Source organism: Anarhichas minor, unplaced genomic scaffold (assembly GCF_050575085.1).
Source record: "Anarhichas minor isolate MPS153535 unplaced genomic scaffold, ASM5057508v1 ptg000022l, whole genome shotgun sequence".
Classification (NCBI taxonomy): Eukaryota; Metazoa; Chordata; class Actinopteri; order Perciformes; family Anarhichadidae; genus Anarhichas; species Anarhichas minor.
The window spans coordinates 668,270-692,100 of NW_027466468.1; the positions used below are offsets into that span (position 1 = coordinate 668,270).

The following is a 23,831-nucleotide window of genomic DNA, read 5'->3' on the forward strand; positions in this document are numbered from 1 at the left end:
ACGGCACTAAAGCGGAATATAAACTTGATGTATGTAAACAGGACAGAAAAATACTCCTGAAAATCGCTCTGGAAAAAGAGACATAGGCTACCGTAGCTGCAAAATACATCTGGGTTGTTTCATGAGAAATTCTCAGCAATTAAGAATCTGAATCATATTTTCCATCCTCAAAAATATTCTCTTTGGACTGTGGAAGTTCTTGTGCATTACGCAACACTTTTTAGGAGAAAAGAAATCACCTGTGGAAAGCCAAAATATGCAAAGTCATTGTGAGGACAGAGATGCTATTACTCTACTATTTTGGGCTTTGTTAAACCCAAGGAATAGGATTTTCCTAAAAATATAGTTGGTGTCTGCAGCGGTTGTTTGCCTTTTGATGACACCAGATGGAGGACACACATCTTTATCATTAACCAAAGTTAAGTCCATGAAAATACTCAAAATGAGAGGATTTGTTTGTGTGAGATTTACCATAGCAGCAACACTGTTGCTGTGTTAACACCATGAACACAACATTATGCGTTGTCAAGAATTGAAGAAGACTCCAAGACGCCTCACCCTGCATGTAGCCTAATTGCCTGATGATGAGTGTGTTGTCCTGGTTGTCTCTGTAGGTGTTAGTCTTTGTGGATATCATTTGCAAAAGTGAGTCATGTAGAGCAAAAGGCAGATGGTTGGTTTACCTTCGCGAGCAAGTGTCTATTTGTCTGTGAGCTTCCATTCATTTCTATTTTTAAATTTCACTGGATTATAGCAAGACTTCTCCGGACAAATCTCCTATACCCTCTATTGTACGTGCTTCCCACTCTTACCATTCAAGCCGAAAGGCCTGAACAAAGGTAGAGGATACTGTGGCTGCGTGTGTGCGATGCGCGCGCGTGGGTGGTTGCTGCGCGAAGGCGGAGGTGTTGTCGGGAACAGAAGCATTTTGCAGATGTTGCAGGGAAGAAGCAGTGAATGGAAAGTTCTGCGGTTATCAGTCTTACAGCACGCTCTCTGACTCGCAAAGGTATGCAACATGTGGCCCCATCCCAATTCGCGTCTCGGTTTCAGATTTGCTGAAGTCTGACTGAGCAGATTGTTGAACAGTTTGGAGGAACGAAGTGGCGTGGAGCTGTAAAAGGTGAGAGACAAGATCGTGAAGAAGGTAGTGAAAGAGAAAGAAAAGTTTGAAAAACATGTTTACCAGTGGAGGTTAGGATTGACGTCGTGGTCTAAGGTTTCCCTCTTGGAGTGTCTCCCAGAGCGGAGGCGGGTGAGATTCCCTCTTGGTTCCCCTAGATGTAACATGAGGAACGCTCATCTCTGTTTGTCTCTGTCTCTCTGACCTTCTCCCTGTCTGTGCTCACTCTGATTGCCCTTCCATACTCTGAGCCTCTTCACAGCGTTACGTGCGCCCCTCATTCTTTTCAGCATCTCAATCACCTGCCAAATACACAGTGTAATTTCGGTGCGCCACACGGCAGTCCTATAGGACCCTGCTTCTATTCCATTTCTCCATATGTAACTCTGATTTCCCCGAGTTCAAATAGAAAAGCCTTATCTGATCTGTTCACCGTCTGTTTTTCTCTTTCCTTGGCTTTTAATATGGCCATTTTGGAAAGAGATATCTGCTGATGTACACCCTCTGAATAGTAAAGCGGAGCACCGGCACCCACTACCACAGCTCACCAATAATAAACCACCCGTGGCTGGGATCCTTTATTCTTTTACTCGCTGCATGATGTGAAAAACATAATTCTTTGGGGGGGCAAAGAAAAAAAACAAAGGATTTTACATCTTCCAGAGATGCTGGACTTCTGCTATCAGTTCTTTGGAAACTGACTCTGATTATCTTATCTGATGGCTTCCTGTCCCAGAAGCAAAGCACAGCGTTTCAGCAGCCTAAAGTCACGGCTGCTGCTAGCTTACAGTAGCGGTGCCACAGTTGCCCATGCTATTGCCTCACATGGTGTGCCACTGACACAAAGACTGTTCTGTGTCACCTCTATTTCTGACAGCCCTAGTGAGTCATCGGTTCTGAAAAAAGTAAGAAAACAAAAATACACTGTGGTCGGTGCTGATTGCCCAAGCAGAGCCCCGAGAGTCTGTTCGCTAAGGTGTGGCATGAAATCACGGAGAAAACCCAAAGAATGTGAGCTGAGCTTCTGCAGGCTTCCAACAGCTGCAGTAGCTCACAGGCCTTTTATTGCATGGCAGCAAAGGGAACCTCCTTACCACAACAAGACGAGAGAGATGAGAAGAAAGAGAACAAAGAAAAGCTGCTGTTCTTTACTCTTTTTTTCTAGAGCAGAGTTAAGAATAGAAATAAGGGGGGAGAATAGAAAGAATCTAATCAAGGATTTAATGAAGGGACAGAAATAGTGATAAATTCAACAGAGATGAAAACTGAATAAGAAAGTGGGCGGTCCCAGTTCAAGATCTGACCTTGGGCTGAAGTTAGTGCTTAACTTCATGATGTTTTTGGATTAAATAGTGACAAATTCCCATCACAATTTTCCAAAACCTAAAATTATATCTTCCCTTTGTTTTGTTTTGCATTTTTTAATTCTGAGACCTAAAGGTTTTCAATGTTCTTTTATTTTTATTGTGATCAAATTGGATTGATTTGTAGGATATACCCTGGCAATAACAAAAAGTGACATAATGTAGACAAAACATTAATTGATAAAGAATTAAATATTCAAAATAATATGAATTATAAATAGTGAGATAGGATCAATGTGAAAAAAAGGTTTTCAATTTTCAAAGACTTGTATAATCAGCTAATTGTTTCATCACTACCCATCCTAATCCCCTTACCCACCGCCAGACCACACATCTCTTCATTGATAATCAGTATCATCTGCAGATTATAGCCGCCCTCCATCTAAGGTCTATCTTGTTTTTAGCATCATACTAAATGTTGTGTTGTATTCTTTTGCCAATAGATGGGCATCATCTGTGGGAGACAGAAGCCAAAGTTGACAAGGACTCCGTCAAAAATGTAAGTGCACCTCAAAGACTCATTGGAAATGCTCCCGCTGTCTTCAGTCCCACCCTCCCTTGACAATTTCTATATTTTCCTCTCTGTCTCCTCCTCATCTGTCCCCTGCAATGATGTAACCTTTGTTAAGGCATTACAAGTTGCAACATAGAATACGATGATTAGCCCATGCAATCCTGAATGGAATTTTCACAAAATCTCTATACCCTAACGGAGTAAACAGAGGCTGTCATATTGTTTTTGCCTCCAACACACAAAAACACACGCACGCATGGATTACAAAATAGAAGTACTCATACACACACACACAGGCACGCACGCCACAGTCCTCCCAACATAGCCAGACGTTGAGTTCACAGCAAAGTGCTGCGGTGTGGTGAATTGGACTTGAACTGTCTGTCTGTCTGTGCTGGGATCATGCAGCCAAGAGTGGATTACACCCCTGCTTTTACCTGCTGCTTTTCATAAGAGCCGTAATGAGAAAATAAACCAGTACAGTTGCTTTACTGATGCTCAGCCACACATTCAGATTGTGTTAATACAAACCGGGGTGAAAGGGAACGAAGCGAATGTTGTTGTACGTGCCACAGAAAGCCCGGTTGTGCTCTGGATTTAATCAAGACTTCACTGAGGATCGTTAGGTCTGCCTGCAGTGCGAGTACGAGATCTGCGAAAAACGCGTTTGCTTGTGCGTGATGACAGTATGTTTTGCATTGCCGATGCCTTTCATCAGCGACGTCTCATGCTGCCCCCCCCCCCCCCCCCCCCACACACACACACCTCCCCCTTTATTTGTGTAAACTACCTGAGGCAATTTACGCTCGCACAGGGTCTAAAATAACCCACACGCATTTAAATGCTGCAACTTGAGGGTGTTTTTTCTTCTTGTTGTTGTTGCTATTTCACTCAGGTAAATTACTTGGTTGCGTCAGGAGGGTAAATATGGACCGCTATCTAATTGGCCTGTAGGGCTGCTGATGTGCCATGGCTGGGGTCCCAGATGCTGGAAAAATTAGCGGGGCGTGCAAGGCCCGGCCGGGGCGGCGGCGGTGTGGGCAGGCGAGGTTCGATGAAAGACAAATACAAATGCGTGTTTATTTGTAGATCTAACAAACAAGTGGGGAGGGAAGGCAAGAGGGCTCTGGCCTTCCTCTTATGTCAGTTGCCACCAGACTACCCTAAAGTGCTCCAGACTGCCTGCCCGACAGTGTTTTTATTGCCATCCAGAGCGTGCTAACTTTCATTGGTTAGGATGGAGAGGGAAAAGCCATGTGCGCACGCACACACATGCACGCACTGGAGACACTCAATCAGCCACCTGCATGTTTTCTTTGTCGTCATCTGGAGAGCAGACGGGGGCGTAGGCCGCAAGTTCCCTCACCCCCCCCCACAGCTCCCTCCATCCACAGCGATGACCTACAAAAACCTGCTTCCTGTCACTCTAGCCTGTTTGGACCTCAGTGAGAGTGACAGCCATCCCAGGAATTAGACACAAAAACTCTGGCAAATTCCCTCCATGTTCCCCTGTCATCAAGACAGCAGTCGAAAGTTCACATCCGTCCAGACTTGCCGAGTTCTGGCCTAGGGGGAGGGGGACAGGCGAGCCTCTCCGCAGGGAGGCATGGCTGTGCAAACAAATAAGCCGGCTACCTCTCTCCTCTCATGCTGTACAAAGCCAAGCCCTGGGGTTTTCCTCGGAGACAAACACGGGCACTGGACCAACCTCATGGGGGTCTACTGCTGCGTCTACACAGTCCAGACGAGCTCATTTAGATCAGTTCCCAGTCCGGCCTCTTTGAAGCAGTACCCTAAATGAAGTAAAATAAACATAGCCGTTGATTAATAGGCTGCAGGAAGCTGGACTACAAACTGAGAGTTGGAGAGTGAAATCTGATGTGTAAATACAACTAATGAAGGCACTGTTATTTTTCTATGCTATCGGCAGCTGTCTTATCTCATAAAGTTGAAATATCTTACGGTGTCTCTTTGTATTTTAGAGTACTCTTGTTGTGGAGATCCCGCCGTACAGGAACCAGAGAATATCCAGCCCGGTACAGGTTAACTTCTACGTCTGCAACGGCAAAAGGAAGAGGAGCCAGTACCAGCGCTTCACCTACCTGCCTCCTAACGGTAATCATCATAGATATTTCTTTTCTTTTCCTTTCCTTTTTAAAAAAAATCACTGACAGACATGTACGCTTTTCACAAGCTGCACGCTCCGCGTTCGTCACATAGAGTATTTGTCCAGGTCTTGACATCCGTCCACTGTAGTTTTCTCGCGGCCGTCAACATGCCGTGCGAAATTTGCGGCCGTTTTTTTGTTGGTCGGCGTTTTCGACATTTACACCTGGCACCGCTCGGCCCGTAGCCTGCGAGTGAGAGCAGAAGATGTGAGGTGTGTTTACTCTGGAGGGAGACGGCGTTCCCCAGCGATGAGGTGTACCTGCTGAGTGACAGAGCCTCCGAGCGCTGTTGATGAAGAGAAGTCAATCCCCCCGGCGACCTGACTTTCACACCCATGCGTGCACACACACACACACACACACACAAGTGCATCTACCAGGCAGTGCTTTGCCCTGTCATTCATGTAGCAACCTGAAAACCCTAGAAATACCTCTCTCTGTGTTTATCATGTGTCCCTGGCCTCAGTGTTTATAGATGGCTTTCACATTGGAATTTGAAGAATGTATCGCTGAGAGTTTAGAGAAGAGTTCAGCCTCAAAATTGCATTGCGAGCTGTTGACTTTTCACAATGGGCGCAGGTGAACTATCAGCTTTGGTATCACTTTCAACCATTCCGACTGGAATACTGTTATTTTATCTTTATGTGTTCAGAGAAAGTTGACTAAGCATGCTTGCTCTTCTTTCAGCGTAACAACGCCTCCCGTTTATAGTGGCAAAGTCCTTTGAGCAGCTTCACTGAAGCAGTCGGGCTTTTGGGTCTTTCGTAGAGTACGAAACAACTATTCTGGCACCTGATCAATGGCTGGTTTCCCCACATAGTCCCAGCTAGTTTAGGAATTCCAACCAGCAACCTTACCTTTATGAGACCTGCATCCTACGCGTGATAACCAGCGAAAGTCCATTAGATCAAAAACAATGTTACCTTGTATTCATTGATCAGTCGTCTAATGGGTCTAATGCTGCTGGGAGAGCATGCATTGCTTATTAAGTTAATACGATGAGACATTTAGATTATCAGCAGATGTATTTATGGCCACAGGAGATAAGTGTTTGGGATTTTGGACGAGGCTGTGAGCGAAAGTCAAGCAAGGCCCTATTTGGAAATGCCTGAATATATGACGAACGAGTTCATCGTGGGTAACTGGACCAGCGTAGGGCTGACGAACAGTGTCCTTATATAGCAGATCCATTTCACAAACTGTATTTCCACGGGGAGGAGAGGGAGAGAGAAGGGCGGAGATGTAGAGGCTTATCAGCCTCCACTACGCATCTCTAAGTCATTTCCCTGAGCATAAACACAGCTCTAATTAAAAGATGACTTGTTGTGTTCTCTCTTTTGTTGCCAGTTAACCGCAAGTACAGTGCGGACCACACAAGCAGGGCCAGTGTCTTCGCAAAGGAGCATAATTAACTCACAACTGTTACAGCCAAAGAGGCCACGGATCACAAGCTATTGAGGTCTATTTTAAGATTTACCACTCGCTTGAAAGCACACAATAAAATATACAACATTTCTAAAAACAAATATTCAGTATTTCAGTCAAAGAGGGAATCTAGAGTGTAATATTGGAACTGTGCTGGATAGCAGCTGAGGCAGAGCTGCTCTGGGTGCAGAAGTAATCTCATTTCATTGAGAAAACCTCTGCAGGCGACACAAAAAAAACCATAATTTCTCTGGTGGAGTAACATCACAGCCGGCGGAGTCGCGAGTTGCAACTTGCATTAGCATTGACACTGGCTATACATTGTCAATGAGATTTTAAGGGGGTTTGAGAACAATAGTTGTAATTATAAATGTAGATAGAAATACTGATACGATGGCAAAAATGTATTTTCCTCGTTATGATACCGGCATAGTGACTAATCAGTGCTCTCCCATTGAAAAGCATTCACAAAGAATTCTGTACAAAGGTTATAATGAGTGTAAGCAGACCCTCTGTGGCAATGATGAATTGCCACAGAGGGTTTCAATACAGCAACAAAGAATGAGGAAATCCTAGTGAAGCTGTTTGCTTTTGAAGATTTCAGTGTGTGTGTGCACGTGTGTGTGTGTGTGTATGTATGTGTGTCATCACTGAGAGAAACAACCAACACTGTGGCCAGGTACTCGGGGTGGGCTGGGGAGGAGGACTCTCACACACACACACACACACCGTTGTCAACACTTTTTTTTCTTTTTTGCTCGCTCGTATGAAAAGACTCTTCCGGCCCACTTCAAGCACAGTTGTGGTCACTGACGTTGTTTAGAGAGAACATTTCTTTCACACTCGGGTGTCTGCTCATCTATAAAAAGGCAAAGCCAAACCTTTAAATAGCCTGACTTGTTTGAAACAGCGGAAGGATGAAGCAAACACTCCGGGACACAGATGCTAGTGAAAACCACCTTTATTTTCCATTCAGGTCATGTGAGCATCTTGTTGTTCTTTCATGCAAATGCGGTTGGCACCTATTGTGGCTAAACACCAATGCCGACTTTCACTATGCCGTGCGTTCCGCTCATCTCAATCGAGAATATTACTTCGATAGAGACTGTTTTGTTTCACACATGTAAGCAGATCCTCATATTCTGTCGACCTCGCCCTGCCTCCAAAACGTGAAATGATAACATATTATCAGATGCAGTCTGTAGTGGGGTCATGGCCGCTCTTCACTCTAGCTGATAGACAAAGATACGGCTCAGTGATATGAGTAGAGGGGTGCTGTTGACCTGTTGATGCATTGCCATTGGGGTATGATTTGAGCCAGTCAGAAACAGCTTCTTTGAAATGTGTCTTTAGCACTGTACAGTATGTCAGAGAGCACATGGTGTCTTTATGCCCTTCAGTTGGGCTTCAGAGAATTAAAGACCCTGGCCGTTAGAAAGTTTAATAAAAATTGTTTAATCCTGATGAATTTATTTAAGTAAAATACATAAAAACATGAAAAGCCAATCAAGAGAAATGTTTTGCTGCTCACAAGTTACTGAACATGAGGCAAAGCTGCCTTCAGCAGATGGATCGAGAAGACATTTGTTGCTGATTAAGACCGTTTGCCTTTCTGTGATGCGGAGATGAACATACGGAACACCTTGTCTGGCTCCAGGAATGAGCCCCTCTTTTCCAAGCTCCCTTCCAATCGTTATTGCGTGAGTAGAGACGTGTCGCTCTTCGAATAAGAAAAACTGTTTTTCACCAACCACATTAAACAAGAAACGGCAAAAAAAAAAAAAAAAAGTCCTGGCAGTGACCGAAAGCTTGAGCGAAGAACTTCTCGGAACCCCTTTATTTTTACAGGCCGTTTGGAGATTCCTCTGTAAGATCGAGTTCTATTCTTAACGCAAACGGGTGCAGACTCCCTCCGCTGCATTGGTTTGTGGTTGGAAGCTGGAAGGGGGGGGGGGGGGGGGGACGTCAGAAACATGTTCTATGACACATACAGGAAAAGTTAATGAACCACACATTGTTCTTTTTTTGGAAATATTTGCACAGTCATGTTTTTCCCCCCGAAAACTGGACAAAGGCTGAACTGTTTCTGTCTTGTCCACGGCTTTGTGCTTTGTCAGACACACCTACAGCAGACTAAGGCCAACAGTAGACAGGGTGACCAGATTGCCTACACAGTGGGGCATAGTGCACCAGGTACCTCTTGAGTTAATGAACTACCACCTGCTCCATTAAATGTCACTGCAGATTCACGGCGTTAGAACAAGATGAGTTCAGCATTTCTGCAACACGACAATCCTTGATTTATATAATTGTTTTGCGCAGTTCTCTGACATTGTCATATCCCAACCAACAAGCGGTCGGAAATGACAATCATTACCTTATGCATCCCATAATCGCCTCTTGCTCGATGGCGGCAAGTAGAGAGGGTGTCCACACAAGCTCTGTTTGCTGGTCCTTCCTAATCGAATACAGTGATGCACACGTCTATGTCCCGATTCCCATTCCCTTTGAGAGGAAACGAGTGCTCAATAAAATACCCAGATCAGGCTTGATCAGTTTAATATGAGCAGACAGGGGAGGGAAACTGCCAGAGATGGAGAGAAAACCATGTGCAGAACATCAACTGTCTGTGGGCCATAACCCACAGGTTGGGAGGAAATAGAAGCCAGCTGAAGTTGGGACTAGCCTGGTGAATCTGTTTTCTCAGCTCTCGTACAAAGTGGAAAGGAGACACACAGATGGATGGAGCTGGGTGGAGACCTCTGTTTATATCTGTGGCAGAGGAGGGAGAATCTCGATGGGGGGGTAGTTTAAAAGTTAAAAGAAGTGCCATTAGTCCAACGTGATTTGATTTCCTGTTTCGCCAGTCTTGCTCATAGTCAGAGGGCATACAGGAAAATAATGTTGACAAATTACCTCGCTGGAAATGAAAACTTTAAGCTGCAATAAACCAAACTGCTCTTTAAAAAATACACTCTAACCGGATTACAAAGTGGGGCTGCAAAGGTCAACAGCATCCCATCCCTTCTGAGATACTGCTGATTCCCCTCAATTAAATTCTCTTGCTGGTTTTGGTCAAAGGCAGGACATCTTGTGACGCGGTATCAGATTTATTTAATCTTAAGAAGGGCATCCAGAGTGAGCTCCAGACACCAACGCTAGGCGATCTGCCTCTTTCATCCCTTTTTTTCCTATTGGTGTAAATCATCATTAACCACGAGGACTGGTAACCATGACGTTCTTAGAAAATGTGACACTATTTTCACTCATGTAGCTGCTGCAAGTCATTCAGCTGATGCAACTCTGGCATCACACATCCTGACTCCATGGCACTGTGCCATCCATTCACACTGAAGGCATGGAAGAGGCAGAGAATCACTGAGGCTGTGGATGTAGTTTGAGCCATGTGACGTGCCTGTTACTCCCCCAGGCTGTTGGAGAGGAGGCCCGCGCATCATGGGACTCGCCTTACGACGCTCCCCCAGACGCCGGGCCCGGTCCCCGGTCCCCGGTCTCTGAAAGCAGACAGGGCTGACGTAAATGTGCTCCCTGCTGCGTTATCACCGCAACGCATCTCGGCAATCTCAAAGGCTGCGAGTGTGATTAATGTCATTTCAAATCCAACTCCCACAAAAAAAACAGCTTTTCATAGGAAACACTTCACACTGGTCATTTCATATGCACACTTTGTTGTTGGCTGTTGCTCAAAGGTTCTATCACGTACGAACGCAAACACACAGTTTAGACAGTCATCTATTCATATTGACATCTGCATGCCTTTGAGTAAATGTCACTTGGAACCAAAAACTCTTAATGGTTGGCATCAAACGCTCTCCACACCCATTAACGCGTTTTAACAATGTGTAATAGAAACAGTGTGCCCATTGTGACTCAGAGGCCTTTGCTATGCATCTGGGTGTCTTAACACTGCGCTATTAGCTTAGCGCTGGCACAGTGTGTGCACATGTACTTATATAATAACTCAGCAGCGAGCTTGTTAATGCGGATCCCTCGCTACATCTCCCAACCCAGGCCGTATGGTTCCGTTCTGAAATTTCTCAATTAATAGAAAGTTGTTTTCGATAACTGCTCTTGACAGCGAACAGGAAGCATGTGATACCTGTCCGTCAGAAGCAATCAGGAAACCGTGCAGACGATCTGCGCTGGATTAGAAATTAGAAGAGCGGAGGCAGGATGATCAAGTGGGGCCACTGCACTCTCCTCCATTAGCCGGGGCCTGAAGCTCCTGAAACCACAGGCGCAGCTCCACAGCCTCTTAAGGAGCTCAGGCGGCCTGATCAAAATCAAATCATCTCCTTTTTTTGTTCACCCTCTCCCTCTATCTTTTGGTCCTGAGAGAAACAATTACTTCTAGAGTGTGGAGGAAACCTTGGGGTCCTGGGCTCCTTGAGCAGCAGCAGCAACAGCAGCAGCAGCCCATTGCTTTAAAGTAGTCTTTTATTGGATATCAGAGCTGGAGGAGAGTCCAAAGAAAATAGGTCGTATTCATTATTAGAGCCAGCTGTGGCTTTCCACACTGATGACTCATCCATTTTTCTTTCCCCCCTGTTCTTTTGCTTTTCTTTTTTTTTTCATGATGCGGTAAAGAGGGGTGGCGGTTTGGGAGGCGTGAGGGTTCCTCTGTTAGAGAGCTCAGCCAAGTTGACACGGAGCCCATATCCACTGGTGGTTGTTTGTTTGGATTACGGAGGGTATCGCGGCCACAACTGTGCTTGCTCACTGCTTTACTCAGCCTCGCTCGTGCACTCATTGCGCCACGTCGATTCCCTGCACGTTTTTTTTAATATCTCCACCTTTCTTTCTACTTTTTTTCCCCCCAGTGCCGATAATAAAGACAGAACCCAATGATGAATATGATTCTCTGGGGATTGCGAGACTGCCCATGCATTCAAAGCCCTATTACAGCCGGCCCAGGCTCACTCCCGTCATGCCTGTAGCCGACCATGATGCCTGCCTGGTTGGTGGCTACCCTCCCTGCCCGCCTCGCCATGCTGCCATGCCATCGTCGTCCCCCAGCTCCAGCCCCACCCTGCATGACCTGTCCCCCGTGGCATACAGCCCCACCCATGCGGCACCGCCAGGCCATGGGGTGCCCCCCATCCAGGAGACCCCTGTCCACCCTAACCTCGCCCACCCAGCGTCGCCAGACCACAACTCTCCCCTAGGGATGCTTCATTCCCAAGGCAGCCCCATCCACCTCAACAGCCCAGGGCCCCATGGTTACCATGCTATCTATGCCAACAGCAGTCCCTCATCCTCCCCGGCATCCCACCCCTCCACTCCTGGGGGGACTGCGGAAAGCCCGTTCGTTCAGGCCTACAGCCCCGGGCATGCCCAGGCCGGAGGGAGCTCACCCAGCCTGTTACCCGAAGATGCCAGCCCCCCTTCGATGGCCATCACCGTCAAACGGGAGCCCCAGGAACTGGACCAGATGTACCTAGATGATGGTGAGTTAAGACAAACAAGGTGACGTTGTCTGCAAGTTTCCATTTGATAACAATTTGACTAATGGGAGGCATTTTGTTTTTCAACACGAAAGCTTCTCTTTTTTAGCTCTCTGTCCATGCCATAAAAAGATGGCTGTTTACGTAGGACATTGCATTTATTTAACACCTCTTGCTTATCTGCAAGCCCCCACACATGCCCGCGCCCTGCTGCACCCCTCAGTATTTCCTGATGGAATTCTGGCAGCAGATTTACGTCACATTTGTTTAATTTTAGACCGCAGCAGATTTATTTGCTTTTGGTGAAACGTGCGGTCCGGCTTATGTTGTCCAAGTGGCTGCTTCGCTGTAAAACGCTAAATTGCCATGATGGGATTTTGAAACAATCTGTCAAAACATGAGAGCAGTGAGGTCAATCGGGTTGCAGCAGAACTAAAACAGTGGCACACGCGTAGCGAACCAAACTGTTGACACAACGACTAATGAAGGAAGCAAAACAATGGGTAGGGGTTTCCTGAACCGAGCCATTCCCCCCCTCCCCCCTCCCCATCATCTCTCTGGGAGGGATGCTGGGAGGCGGAAGGCAGTGGCTTTGTTTTCCTGTCTTTTTCCCCGTGGAGTCGACACCATACGGCTGTCGTCATCAGGGGAGGCTGTGGGGTCACTGCTCTCCCTCTGGCAATGAAACCAGTCACACCCAAGAGACCATATGGTCGAGTTTATTGCCTCCTGAGTCCATCTCACATGATGTCTCTCAGTTCGCCAACCTGTTATCTGTGTTAGCAGAGGCTCCACTTGTTGTTTTGACATAGATTCATAAGAGTACATCAATGGCATTGTGCCAGTTTGTCCTTATAGAGGTGGCGGGGAGACAGATCCGCATTGAACTCAGGAATATCACCCTTCCTGTGGACCTTTTGTTCAGAAAACTGACGTAAAGTGTGTGTGTGTGAGTGTGTGTGTGTGCACACTTCAATCAACAGCTCTGGAAGTAGAGGGGCGATAGGAACGAGGGGACCAGGGGAGTTTTGCTGTGGAACTGTAATTGAGTTGAAATGCAGTTGTCAGCATATCTGTCAGTCCTGATGAGTCCCATTAGTCCTCACCTCATAAACAGACAACACAGAGACAGGGGAGGGGGGGTGGGGGGGGGGGGGGGGGGGGGGGGGGTGTCTGTCTGTTATCAGCTCTATGAACTGATTTCCAACTTTTGTTTCTTTTCTCTCTCCCGCTTTTCCTCCTCTTCCTTTTCTCTTGCCTCATTTTCTTGAGTTCATGGCACTGCTCTGGAAATCTACTTTGAAGCAAAACTGCTCATTTGAAATTCTGGCTGTTTTCAATTGTTGTGGCAGGCAGGAGCTTTCATTTCAGCTTTAATTGGATGAAGTGAAACTGTAGCTTTATTTAGCATTTTGTAATAAGGTTGGAAAGGGGTCCTTTTACACCAACAGTACGAAGACACACCGAATGTACATAGCAGTGCTAAGGTGAAATCATGTAATCTTGTTTCTCTTCCCGACTACTCCATCCACTGTCACTTTAGCAGGCTCCCTCGCTCTCCAACCCGGTGGCCAAATGTATTCAGCCAGTGATTACAGTTGCATTAGGGACGTGCAGGAATGCGTATTGATTGACCCAAGGACAGTGAAGCAGCCCCTTTGAAAAACCTCAGTGCGCTGCCGTTTTGCATCACCTAACGTCTGCGCAAGCGTCTGTGGTGAGCTCGCTGAGTCCCTGTAAGTGTGCGGTGGTAACAGCATACTCCAAAAGCATCTACCGCTCCCGGGCCCGGGCCTATCCTAAACCCCCCAAATGAGCCCTAAGCTAAAATAAATAAGATCGGAAGGCAGCTCGCAGGGCGTCCCGCTCCACGTCCGCACGCATTACCACCGTACGTTAGCGAGCCGAGCACTCCATTATAGGGGGGAGGTGGGGTGGGGGGTGGGGGGGGTGACCTCACCACAGCGGCGGTGATTTAACGCCAGCAATGTAGAGCAGCGTTCCTCTCCAGCAATTGGGGGCCGGTGATTTGGAGTCTGCGGGAGCACACTTGATCTTCCCCAAGAGCAGAGCGCCTCCCACGCTCGAACGCCGAGGCCTCCGGCTCTCATCAGCCAGAGGAAATGTGTCTCTCTGGCCAGGCCCAGATTTTACGCAGCCCCTGAGAAATCACTCAACTTATCAACGGTGAGCTACTGTACCGCGAGGAGCTTGGTTAGCATGCGGAGGGAGTCTGGGATGTAAACCCCCCTGACTGCCGTACGCAGTCTCCATTGTAATCTGCTAAACTCTTCCCTCTGCTGCGATAGAAGCTTACTAGCTATAGTGCAAGACACGAGGCAACGATTCAGGGCGTCTGCAGTAAGATTTTATGGGAAGAATCCAGTTGGCAGTCAGATCGACGTGGGAGAAGTTGTTTTCACTCGGTGGCTTGTTGGCTCTCACCTGTTTCAGTCTCACTTCTCATAAAGCAGCAGGTCAGCGGGGTTCAGAGTATATGGGGTTGAGGATGAAACACCCAGCGCTCCTGGAAGACTCTGCATGGTTGCGTTGTTGACTCACCGTCGTTGACTCACCGTCGTAAACAACGCGCGGTGGGACTCAAATAAAACCCAAGCTTTCAGATGTTTCGTGCTTGCTCACAGCCCACTATCTGTACTTTACAAGGCACATGACTGTGAGCAAAATGCCAGTCAAATGACATCAGTGCGCACAAAAATAGAATTTATGAAAAACACGGTCTGCCGCATTTGAGTTTGCCGTGTTAGCCGTACTAATTAGGCCCAAAATAAATTTGCTAAAGTGACGACAGGCTTTGTCACACGTCTGAAAGAGCACTCCTGGTGACATCATACCCCCCTCTTGTCTCAAACAACCACTGGCACACATGTCCGTCCACATATACCCACGCGAACACGCATGGACACCTTTGATATTAAACGTGGCTTTTTTCTTCTTTTTTTTACACAAGCTATTTTGGTAAGTTCCCCACATCACTTGTTGCGAAACCCTTCACTAGGCGCTCTATTCCTGGTGTTTATAGGTGTTTTGCTGCAGATGTGTGTGTGTGTGTGTGTAGAGCAGACGTAGTGCGCTGGCTGTTTGGTCCTGTGAGGCTGCTGCCGTGTGTCCTGTCTCATTAGCTGCCGCTGCGATGGGTGATATCATGAAGTGCAGCTGAACGCAGCAGACAGCAAATGAGCTAGTGCTAATCAGAGGGCCAGATTTCTACCAGCTGCCTCTCCGGGAAACAGAGGGCCCTTATTCCCCAAAATAAGAAAAACACAGGGTGCAACGCAGCCTCTGTCGATTTTCTGACATTTGACATGTGCGCTCTGATTGCCTCGTGTTTCAGGGTAGTTTTCCTTGTGATTGTTTCCTCCCCAATTCAAGGTTGATGCATTTGAAACTCTACTAGGCTTGTTTTTCTCAAAATGAAAACAGAATTGTTGTCGGCTCTCCTTTCCTCCTTGCCTTCCCTCCCTCTGGCAACTTACAAATAAAATAAAAAAAGGCATTCTAACCTTCCTGAGGATCTCCGTCCACCACTGATGCCTCCGAAGGCAACTCAAGGCTTTCCTCGTGGAAACTTTTACACATTCTGGCAATTTTCCCAGACCCCAGGACTCCGCAAAAACCCCTAATGATGATTGAGAGCACGTCCGCACCGCGCTGAAAACATGCTGAGTCTCTAACATTGGAGTTTGCCGCAAGGCTGGCTCTGGGATTGGAGGAGGATTTTGGGGGGCAGGGGGCGCGGTGTTCATTAAAGTGGAGGTTGAAGTGTCTAATGGGTGTCGCTAACGCAGAGCTGCTCCTGTATGTTGAGACAGTACGTATTTGTGTGTGTGTCTCTTTTCGTTGATAGAGTCAGGTAGATGTGGAAGTGCTGACCGCCGGTGCTTTCACAACACTCCACCTCTGACCCCCCTCTGGCCTTTTAGGAGCAGGTCAATCTCAAGCTAATAGTGCACAGAGAGAAAGGCTGTCTTGTAGTTAAGTGCAATGCCAAGAACACAGTCTCCTTCTAGACATATTGATATTGACGGGTGCAAGAAGAAGGGTGATGGCTTTTTTATTATTTATGACCACAAAGAGGATGTGTTGCTGTTGCTTTTTTACTCTTGTTGTCATTGCTTGCGTTCTCATTAGAGATCCTGCTTTCCTGGTAGCTCTTAACACGGTGAGGTTTAAGCCGAAGTTAGAGCTTTGCCGATTTTATAGTCGTAGGAAAAAAGGAATAGCTCGGCTGCACTCTAGGATTGTGTTTTAAGAGTCATTGACCACCGAAGCAATGGATCAACAACTAGACTTTTGGGATCAGCAATAGATTTGATTCAATTTATTCTCATTAAGATCCAAAACCATTACTTATACTGTGCAAATAGAGCTGCTATGCTGGTATTACAGAGCTCACCAAATACTTGAAGGGGTGAACGTGAAGATATTTGTTGACCTGGTTGTATACGAGGTTGTGGATGATAATAATTGATCAATTCGCTGATAAAACTTCACTAAAAGACACAAAAGTATCACTTGATCTGACAAACTTCTTAACTGTGGTCGTATAACATTGGAATAGAGGAGCCAAATGGGTGGTAAAAAAAAAAAAAACGACAACCTGTAGCTGCACACAGGAAACTTGAAGTGATTTTTAAAGCAGGTCTGCTTAAACACTGCCTTAGTTTGTAATACAGTACATTACAGTAATAAAACCCAGAGAATACCATCGCGTCTTTGCAATAGAAGAGGAATACCTTCGCAGTTGAGTGGAAGTCCTCTGGATTACCTTCGCATCCTCTGTTTCCTCTTACATCTCTTTTATCTCTGTCCCGTTGGCTGAACAGAGCCTTTAGATTCCTGGTTGTGACCAGCTCAATTATAGACACTATTGTCCAAGATTACTTTCAGTTTAGCAAATAATTGGATCTAAGTGGTTACATATGACAGTGGCACATAGTATAAGCTCTTTGATTTTGAGCTCTTTGTTAAAAACCTTTGGGAATATTCGTTTTGATAAGCACAGCTAGATGAATCTGTAAGAGTTCAGTACATTCATTACCGCAGCGTGCTGGCTTTTATGTGTGTTCGTGCTAGCCAGAGGATCTGGTCTGGTTTCAGTCGCTCTGTCATAATATCCACAGTCACTGAGAAAGAATGTGTCTGCAGCTAAATTATCTAAACAAATTGGGTTTCTTTTGTGTCTGGGATCTGATACACGCACACATGTAGATGGGAGACTTTCGATTTTGAATGGGTTTAGTGTTTATTTTGCCACAATTGTCAGAAGTGTGTGACGCAGAGTCGCAAGATTTGCTACTGTAGGGATTTATGTCTTATTTTTGTCCATTTTTCCAAACTGTAAAAACAAGGCACACAATATTGACTTCGTATGGAAGTCAGTTACACGGCATCAAAGGCCAAATGGACTTCAGTGAAGTACACAATCACATACAGCCGTGTAAAAGCCACAGGGCTTTCTTCTCCAACAAGTTTGAGTCTATTCATTAAAGTTATATTACTTCAGTTCATCATACGTCATGTATTTCTTATAGTTTCTCCCGACGCAGCAGTTTAGGAGGCTCAGCCTCTGTGGCTCACATTCTGAGGTTTAGGAAACACGCGTTGAAAAGCCACCGAGCCGCACGGATCACATCGGGTCAGGACTCAGACAGGGCCTGTGGCTTGGATGGGATCTTCCTGTGTACATCTGTGATCATGGAGCTACAACCTCACGCCAGACACTCTCATTACTGAATCACAACATGACAAATGTCAGTGTGGTTGACGCGATGACAACTGAGAGAGTCTCCTTCTTCCACAAGGCTGCGAGTTTGCTACCTACGCCTTGGTTACGGTTGTTTTTCAGCATGGTCCAAGCCCGCATCCACTTACTTTACGGCTAGATCCAATCAATTTACGCTCTTTTCTGCGTCAGGTGTTCATTGGGCAAAGGGTCTCTGTGGCATGTGCAGAGCTCTGAGGTTATGATGTTGATGACATGTTGGTGTGTTTGTGATTAGAAGAACATTCTGTAATCCCCGCAAACATTACACCGCTACTTTACATTTGCATTTACCATAAATCACTGTTCCTCTGTGGAAATATCTGATATTACTGCGAACACCACAAACGCTACGCAGTCACAGAAACCATAAATTAGCCTCAAATCTTGGATATTTCCTGCTAGCATTAAAAAATATGAGCACATGGAAAACTCATACAGTCCAGGGAACATACTAAACACCCAACAAGCAGAATTTATTCGCAGAAAAACAAATTTTTATTTGTTGGCTCTCCACGGGGATGTTAGGGGTCAGGATCAGCTTCTGGACAACATCCCTGGAGCTCACGGGGTGTCTTGCTCTTGGACACTTGAACATAAAAACCACAGTTCCAGGGTTTTGTATTTAGGGGAAATAAATACCTGCGGCATCAGTAAACAGGAGCAGATCTCTGTCCCAGACCGCTTAATAACAGCCCCTCATCTGAAATCTGTTAGCTCAGTGAAATAGTATCCTGCAGCGACGGATGTCAGCAGAGAAGTCTGATCCAGCCGGTGGGGTTGGGGAAAGCCGTCGGGTTTTGCAACTCTTGGCAGAGTTTGCCGTCTCCTCCATGTGTAGATACCTCAGGAAAAAGAGAGGGGGGAGCCAGTCAGTCATCAAGAGAGAGAGAGAGAGAGAGAGAGAGAGAGAGAGAGAGAGAGAGAGAGAGAGAGAGAGGAGGAGGGGGTGCATGGAGAAGGGAAATACAGATGTAGATATAAACTTTGAAAGAGTGAGAGTCCCAGTCGAATCTGTCACAGGGCAATAAACCGAATGCACATGTGCCCTGTTTCTGTGTTACAGTCCATTGACAAATCACTCCAAACACAGGCAGGTCAACGTGAAATGCAACTGTCAAAATAATGAATTTGTCAAAAAAGCTATTAGAACTCTTTCCCGAGACAAACACTTGAGGGGAGGATCTGTGATTTAATTTTTTTTTCAGCGTGATATCTGACTTACGGGCCTCAAATAGAGGGACAGCCCCATCTTAAGTGTTTTTGAGATTTTGGGGTCAGAAGATACTCATCATGTCCTCATCACATCCAGGAATACTCAGCGAGCATGAGGAGAATCAGGTCAACCATAAAGGAATAAAGGAGACACAGACACACAGACGGACTAAGAGAAAGAGGGGAAAATGTGATGTGGAAGAAAGTAGCATGCGATCTTGGTGATTTTTCCCTAGCAGCTTCTCCAACTGTCCCTGTTCTTCACACACACACACACACACACACACACACACACACACACACACACATACACAGAGACAGTGTGTGCTCCTTTCACAGCTCAAACCGCGTTAAAACCCAAACAATAAAAGTCAAAGAAAGATAAACACCGGCGAAGTTAAAGATCACATTTTCTTCCTCTCCCACCAGTGGCCGCTTGCAGTGCAGAGACTTACCAAGCAGTGGGTGCCAGGGTTTACTTCAGGGGAGGGAATGATCATAACCACTGAACTGTAAGTGTCCTGCTGTTGACATATGACCCATGGCAGTTATAAACCTCAACGGGTCCCCCGACTCTCCTGATTGTACTCAGCTGAGCTCAGTTCCTTTCAAAACAACGTGCTAACAAACAGGGAAATCCTTTCACGCTCAGTAAGCCTTTTTTATAGTGTTAAGCATTGAGAGATTAACTGATGAAAGGCTACCAGTGGCGCTACCCTAACCTCCCCGTTAATGTCTTTAGCTCAAGAAAGGCCAAGGGGCTTTTAACTAACTGCTGTGCTGTGTTTAGCACTGAAATATGGCACTTTATTTTAACCGACCCCCTGACCCTACTCCCACATCCCTTACTTAGCATTTCTAAGCAGTATAAAAAAAAGTAATAAACGGTTTATAACATAACTTTGATATCGTATACAAGCGGATATAAGGACATTTTAAGGGTTTATGTATTCAAATGATTAGTATTATATAAAGTATTACATATTGGCATACTTTTATAGTTATGTGTTATCTTTATTAATTGGGTATTTATAAATGCATACTTTTTCTTCTATCTCGTGACAACTGAAAACAGTTCATCCCCTGATGAAGGTCATGGCTTGCAGCTAAAAGCCCCGGTAGAAATCTAGCAAGTGGACCTTGAGTAGGAAAGTTGTCGTCAAACTGAATCTTCTGAACACATTCATGAACAGTTTTGAATCCTTTCTTTGAATGATTCATGCATCTGTTTAGAAAGTTAATGAATGAATGCGATTACACACATTGTAATGACGTGTTCAATGCTTTACTGTGGTACCAATCACTCGTTAACCACATGCTTTATAGTTTAAATTGTTGCAAAGTACATAAATTAACACTTGAAACGTCCTTATATATTTCCTGCTATAAACTATTTATTACATATTAATATACTTGTTATTTATGCTAAATACAGGGGTTAAAGTGGGGGTTAAGTGTTAAGTGCAAAAATTCTTTAAAAATCATTGCTTAACATCAACTTTCAGGGTATTTATTAGTAAACAAAACTTAACACAAGTTATTTACTAACCATTAATATGGACTTATGATTATAAACACTTTAAAGAGTGTGCCTTATTAGGAAGTGGTATCATTTAACTTCATCGGATTTGTATGCTCAAATTCACGACTTACTCTTCTGTTGGACTCCTCAAACCCATTGGACCGTCCAGTAGAAGACAAGACAATTCTCTCTGTTCATGTTGTAAATCCGTTGTTTCAAATCAACAGGGAGCTTGAGTTGGAAAGCTCGCCCCATAAACACCATGTGAACCGAAATGTCATGTACATTTTAATTAAATCCGTTAGATTTACTGCGTCATAGAGTAAAATAACAGGCTCTTGTTTCTGTGAAGGTATTTAAGTGGCGGGTTCAGTCCCTGAGCCCCAGCAACTGTAAAAGCTGTGTGATTTGAAACAGCACAAACAGAAGCAGGTGAAAATGCGGTTCTATGATTTACAGATGACAGCAAACGTGTCTGTCTCACCTACAATCCCTTGAGGAGTAGCCCCCGTCTTCATCTCTGACTCTGGCAACGCCTCAGTTTCTTGAAAACTGCACGGTTTCCAGATGGATGAAAGTTCTTCTGCCTGCGAAAATCAAAAGCGAGGTCGATGGAAAGGAGATAAGGGAAACATTTGCCAAGAGAGCCTATCGTCCTGCCTCCAGACTGGTCTACTTGAATAGATCCACGATGTGGCCTGAGGCCGGCTCCTCCACTGCATGTCTTCGAATCCCCGCGGGCGTCGAGGATTTTAAAGTTGAAGGGTAGCTCTCGGGGTCAGCAGACAGGGTGTTAATCAGATCACACTCTGCTTGAGTACAGAGCACTCGAGCTCAGCGGGGATGTTGAAGGGAGAGATACCATGTCCTTGTGTGCAGCAGGAGCTTTTTAAGATTTACTTACCTTTAGTATACTATGTAATGCAGCCTGCAAAGAAACAAACCTTTCTCCAGCTCGTCAAGAAGCTGGATCAGTGGAAATGTGACTTTCAGCAGAATATGCTTGTCGCTAGTTTTGAGCTGAAGATGACTGACCTGTGCTGTCGTTCTTAGAGGAAAACGAAGAAGAGAGGAAGAGTCTAAAAACGGTGCTAGGGTCCCTTCTAAGGCCTGGATGCTCCTTACAACCAATTAGTTTTGAAGTAACTGACCAACCGAGCAAACAGCTGACAGCAGTTCTGGTGTCCTTACAGCGCAAAGCTCCTGCTAACAGACGACGGCAAGCAGAGCTAATGCTCGGATGGCCAAACAGACAGGTTAACCAAAGGCCATGGTGTGCAGATACACACTCACAGGCAGACATGCACATTACAAAAAACAGGAAGGAGCCTCTCTGAGCCATCTATCTGTGATGGATAGCGAACAATAAAGTTTGCACTGAGGTACACCGTTTTGGACACGGAGAGCACAGTTTCTCTGCATATAAATAAAACAAAAACAATTGTGAAATCTCACGTAACGACTGACAGGCAACAGGTGATTTAAAGAAGCACAACACAAACGCGGTTATAAATCGCACTGCATGCAAGCGCGCTGCCAAATTCTCACTCGGACAGCTGCAACGCACCGAAGTATGATTGCTTCAACATGCTCATATTTATTTCATGGTGTGCCATTTTCAAAACCAGTGAAATCTCGAGGCCGTCCGCCTCGGCCTCCGCGGGAGCATACGTTTCTAATTCTGAATCAATCACCGCGAGTTCATCAGATGGCTGAGTTATTTTACCATAGACCCCATCGGCAATGAGCCGAGCAAGGAGTTTTAATCCGTCTCCTTTCATATCTCGATCGCAAAAATGTCTGCGTTTCACTCAGCTTTCGGTGTATTTTCGGGCCTCAGTGTTTGCTTTACGCGGTCATGCTTCGCTAGTTGTGTGAAACTGAGCTTTTGATTTCTCACAGTCTCAAGTCATCCATGCACACTGAATGTCAGAAGCTCTTTAGCTTCTTACTTTTATGCTAGCTTTTGATAAACACTTTGATTGTTGAGTTTGGCTGTGCTGTTCCTCCGCTGCAGCTAAATAAATACAACTCGACACAACTAAACTTAACTGTGCAATCAAAATCACTGAGTGGGCGGTACTGTGGCATCCTTTTTCTTTTTCTGTTGAAAAAGTGCACACAGTATATTTATGTGCCAGTGCACTTATGGCAGTTAGTGTGCTAGATCAATAGTTCCCAACCTAGAGGTCAGAACCCAACATATAAATAAGGGTCACAAGATTACAAAATGGATAAGAAAAGAAAAACATATCAGTTTCTTAAACTAAATTAGGTTCATTGTTCCTGGACTGTTAATATATATGTTTTTATTTTGTTATGCGATGCAAACCGACTGCACAATGATTACAGAGCAGTCAGTGATGAGGGCACTGGAGAGCAGCTCCAACCATGTAAACACCTCCCCTTCATCCTCTCAGGAGACCAGCCTCGAGTGAGCACACCCGTGGCCTCCTGGGCCCGGGAGGAAATGAGAGTAGGAGGAGGAGGAGAGGGAAGTGGCAGACTCACAAAGAGAGACAGAGTGAGTTGAGATAGGGAGAGGCGCAGCACACCATGCAAGATCAAAGACAAAGGTTGTGCACCGCCGTGGCCAAAAAAAGCACATCAGTGGTGGGGCTTTCACTAAAAGTTGTTGTCTTTAGATTTCTAATTTGGGATACTGCTGCTTTATGGTTCTCAAGCCAGCCCGGATCACAGCATTTCTAGTAACTGCTTTCGAGTGTTTTTGAGTGATTCTGATCTGGACTAGGCCGACACCTCATTTCTCCAGGGTCAGGCCGTTCGCTTTGGCAACATGTCCGATTCCGCTGTCAACTATAAAGCATGTCCTCTGAAAAGAGAGGCACATTAGAGCCCAGCTCCCTTCTGACTCTCCACATGATGCACTGAGTGTGTCATTGTTATTTCTCAGTGCTGCTCCAGCTCTCTTATCCAACTGAGCCAGGAGCCCTTGACTAAAAACAGCAGCAGACATATTGATTGGAGATCTCCTCAGTGACATCAGAGCACTTGTTGTTTACACTCTGTGCTTTATTTCTTCTTTTCTCTTCGCCTCTCCAAAAGAGGGTTTGTATCACTCCTCTTTTGGTATCCCTGCTCTGTGTGTGTTTGAGAAAGAGAGGGGATGAGAAGGTGACAAAAAAGTGTCACCTTCTCTTCCCTTGTCTTTATTTGTCAATGATATCGCGTGTTTGATGGCATCACCGTTAGTGTTTATTGACGTCGGTGCCATCTCATCGTCTTCTCG

At 45.6% G+C, this 23,831-nt stretch overlaps 1 protein-coding gene across 1 annotated transcript in view; it reads left to right on the plus strand.

Moving 5' to 3' along the window:
* Positions 1 to 23,831, plus strand: part of LOC142955197 (nuclear factor of activated T-cells, cytoplasmic 1-like) — a 59,161-nt gene that overhangs the window by 25,722 nt on the left and 9,608 nt on the right. Inside the window, exons 7-9 of the mRNA XM_076096643.1 lie at positions 2,931 to 2,986; positions 4,984 to 5,116; positions 11,436 to 12,062. Coding sequence (XP_075952758.1) covers positions 2,931 to 2,986; positions 4,984 to 5,116; positions 11,436 to 12,062 — 816 coding nt within the window. The remainder of the gene's footprint in view (positions 1 to 2,930; positions 2,987 to 4,983; positions 5,117 to 11,435; positions 12,063 to 23,831) is intronic.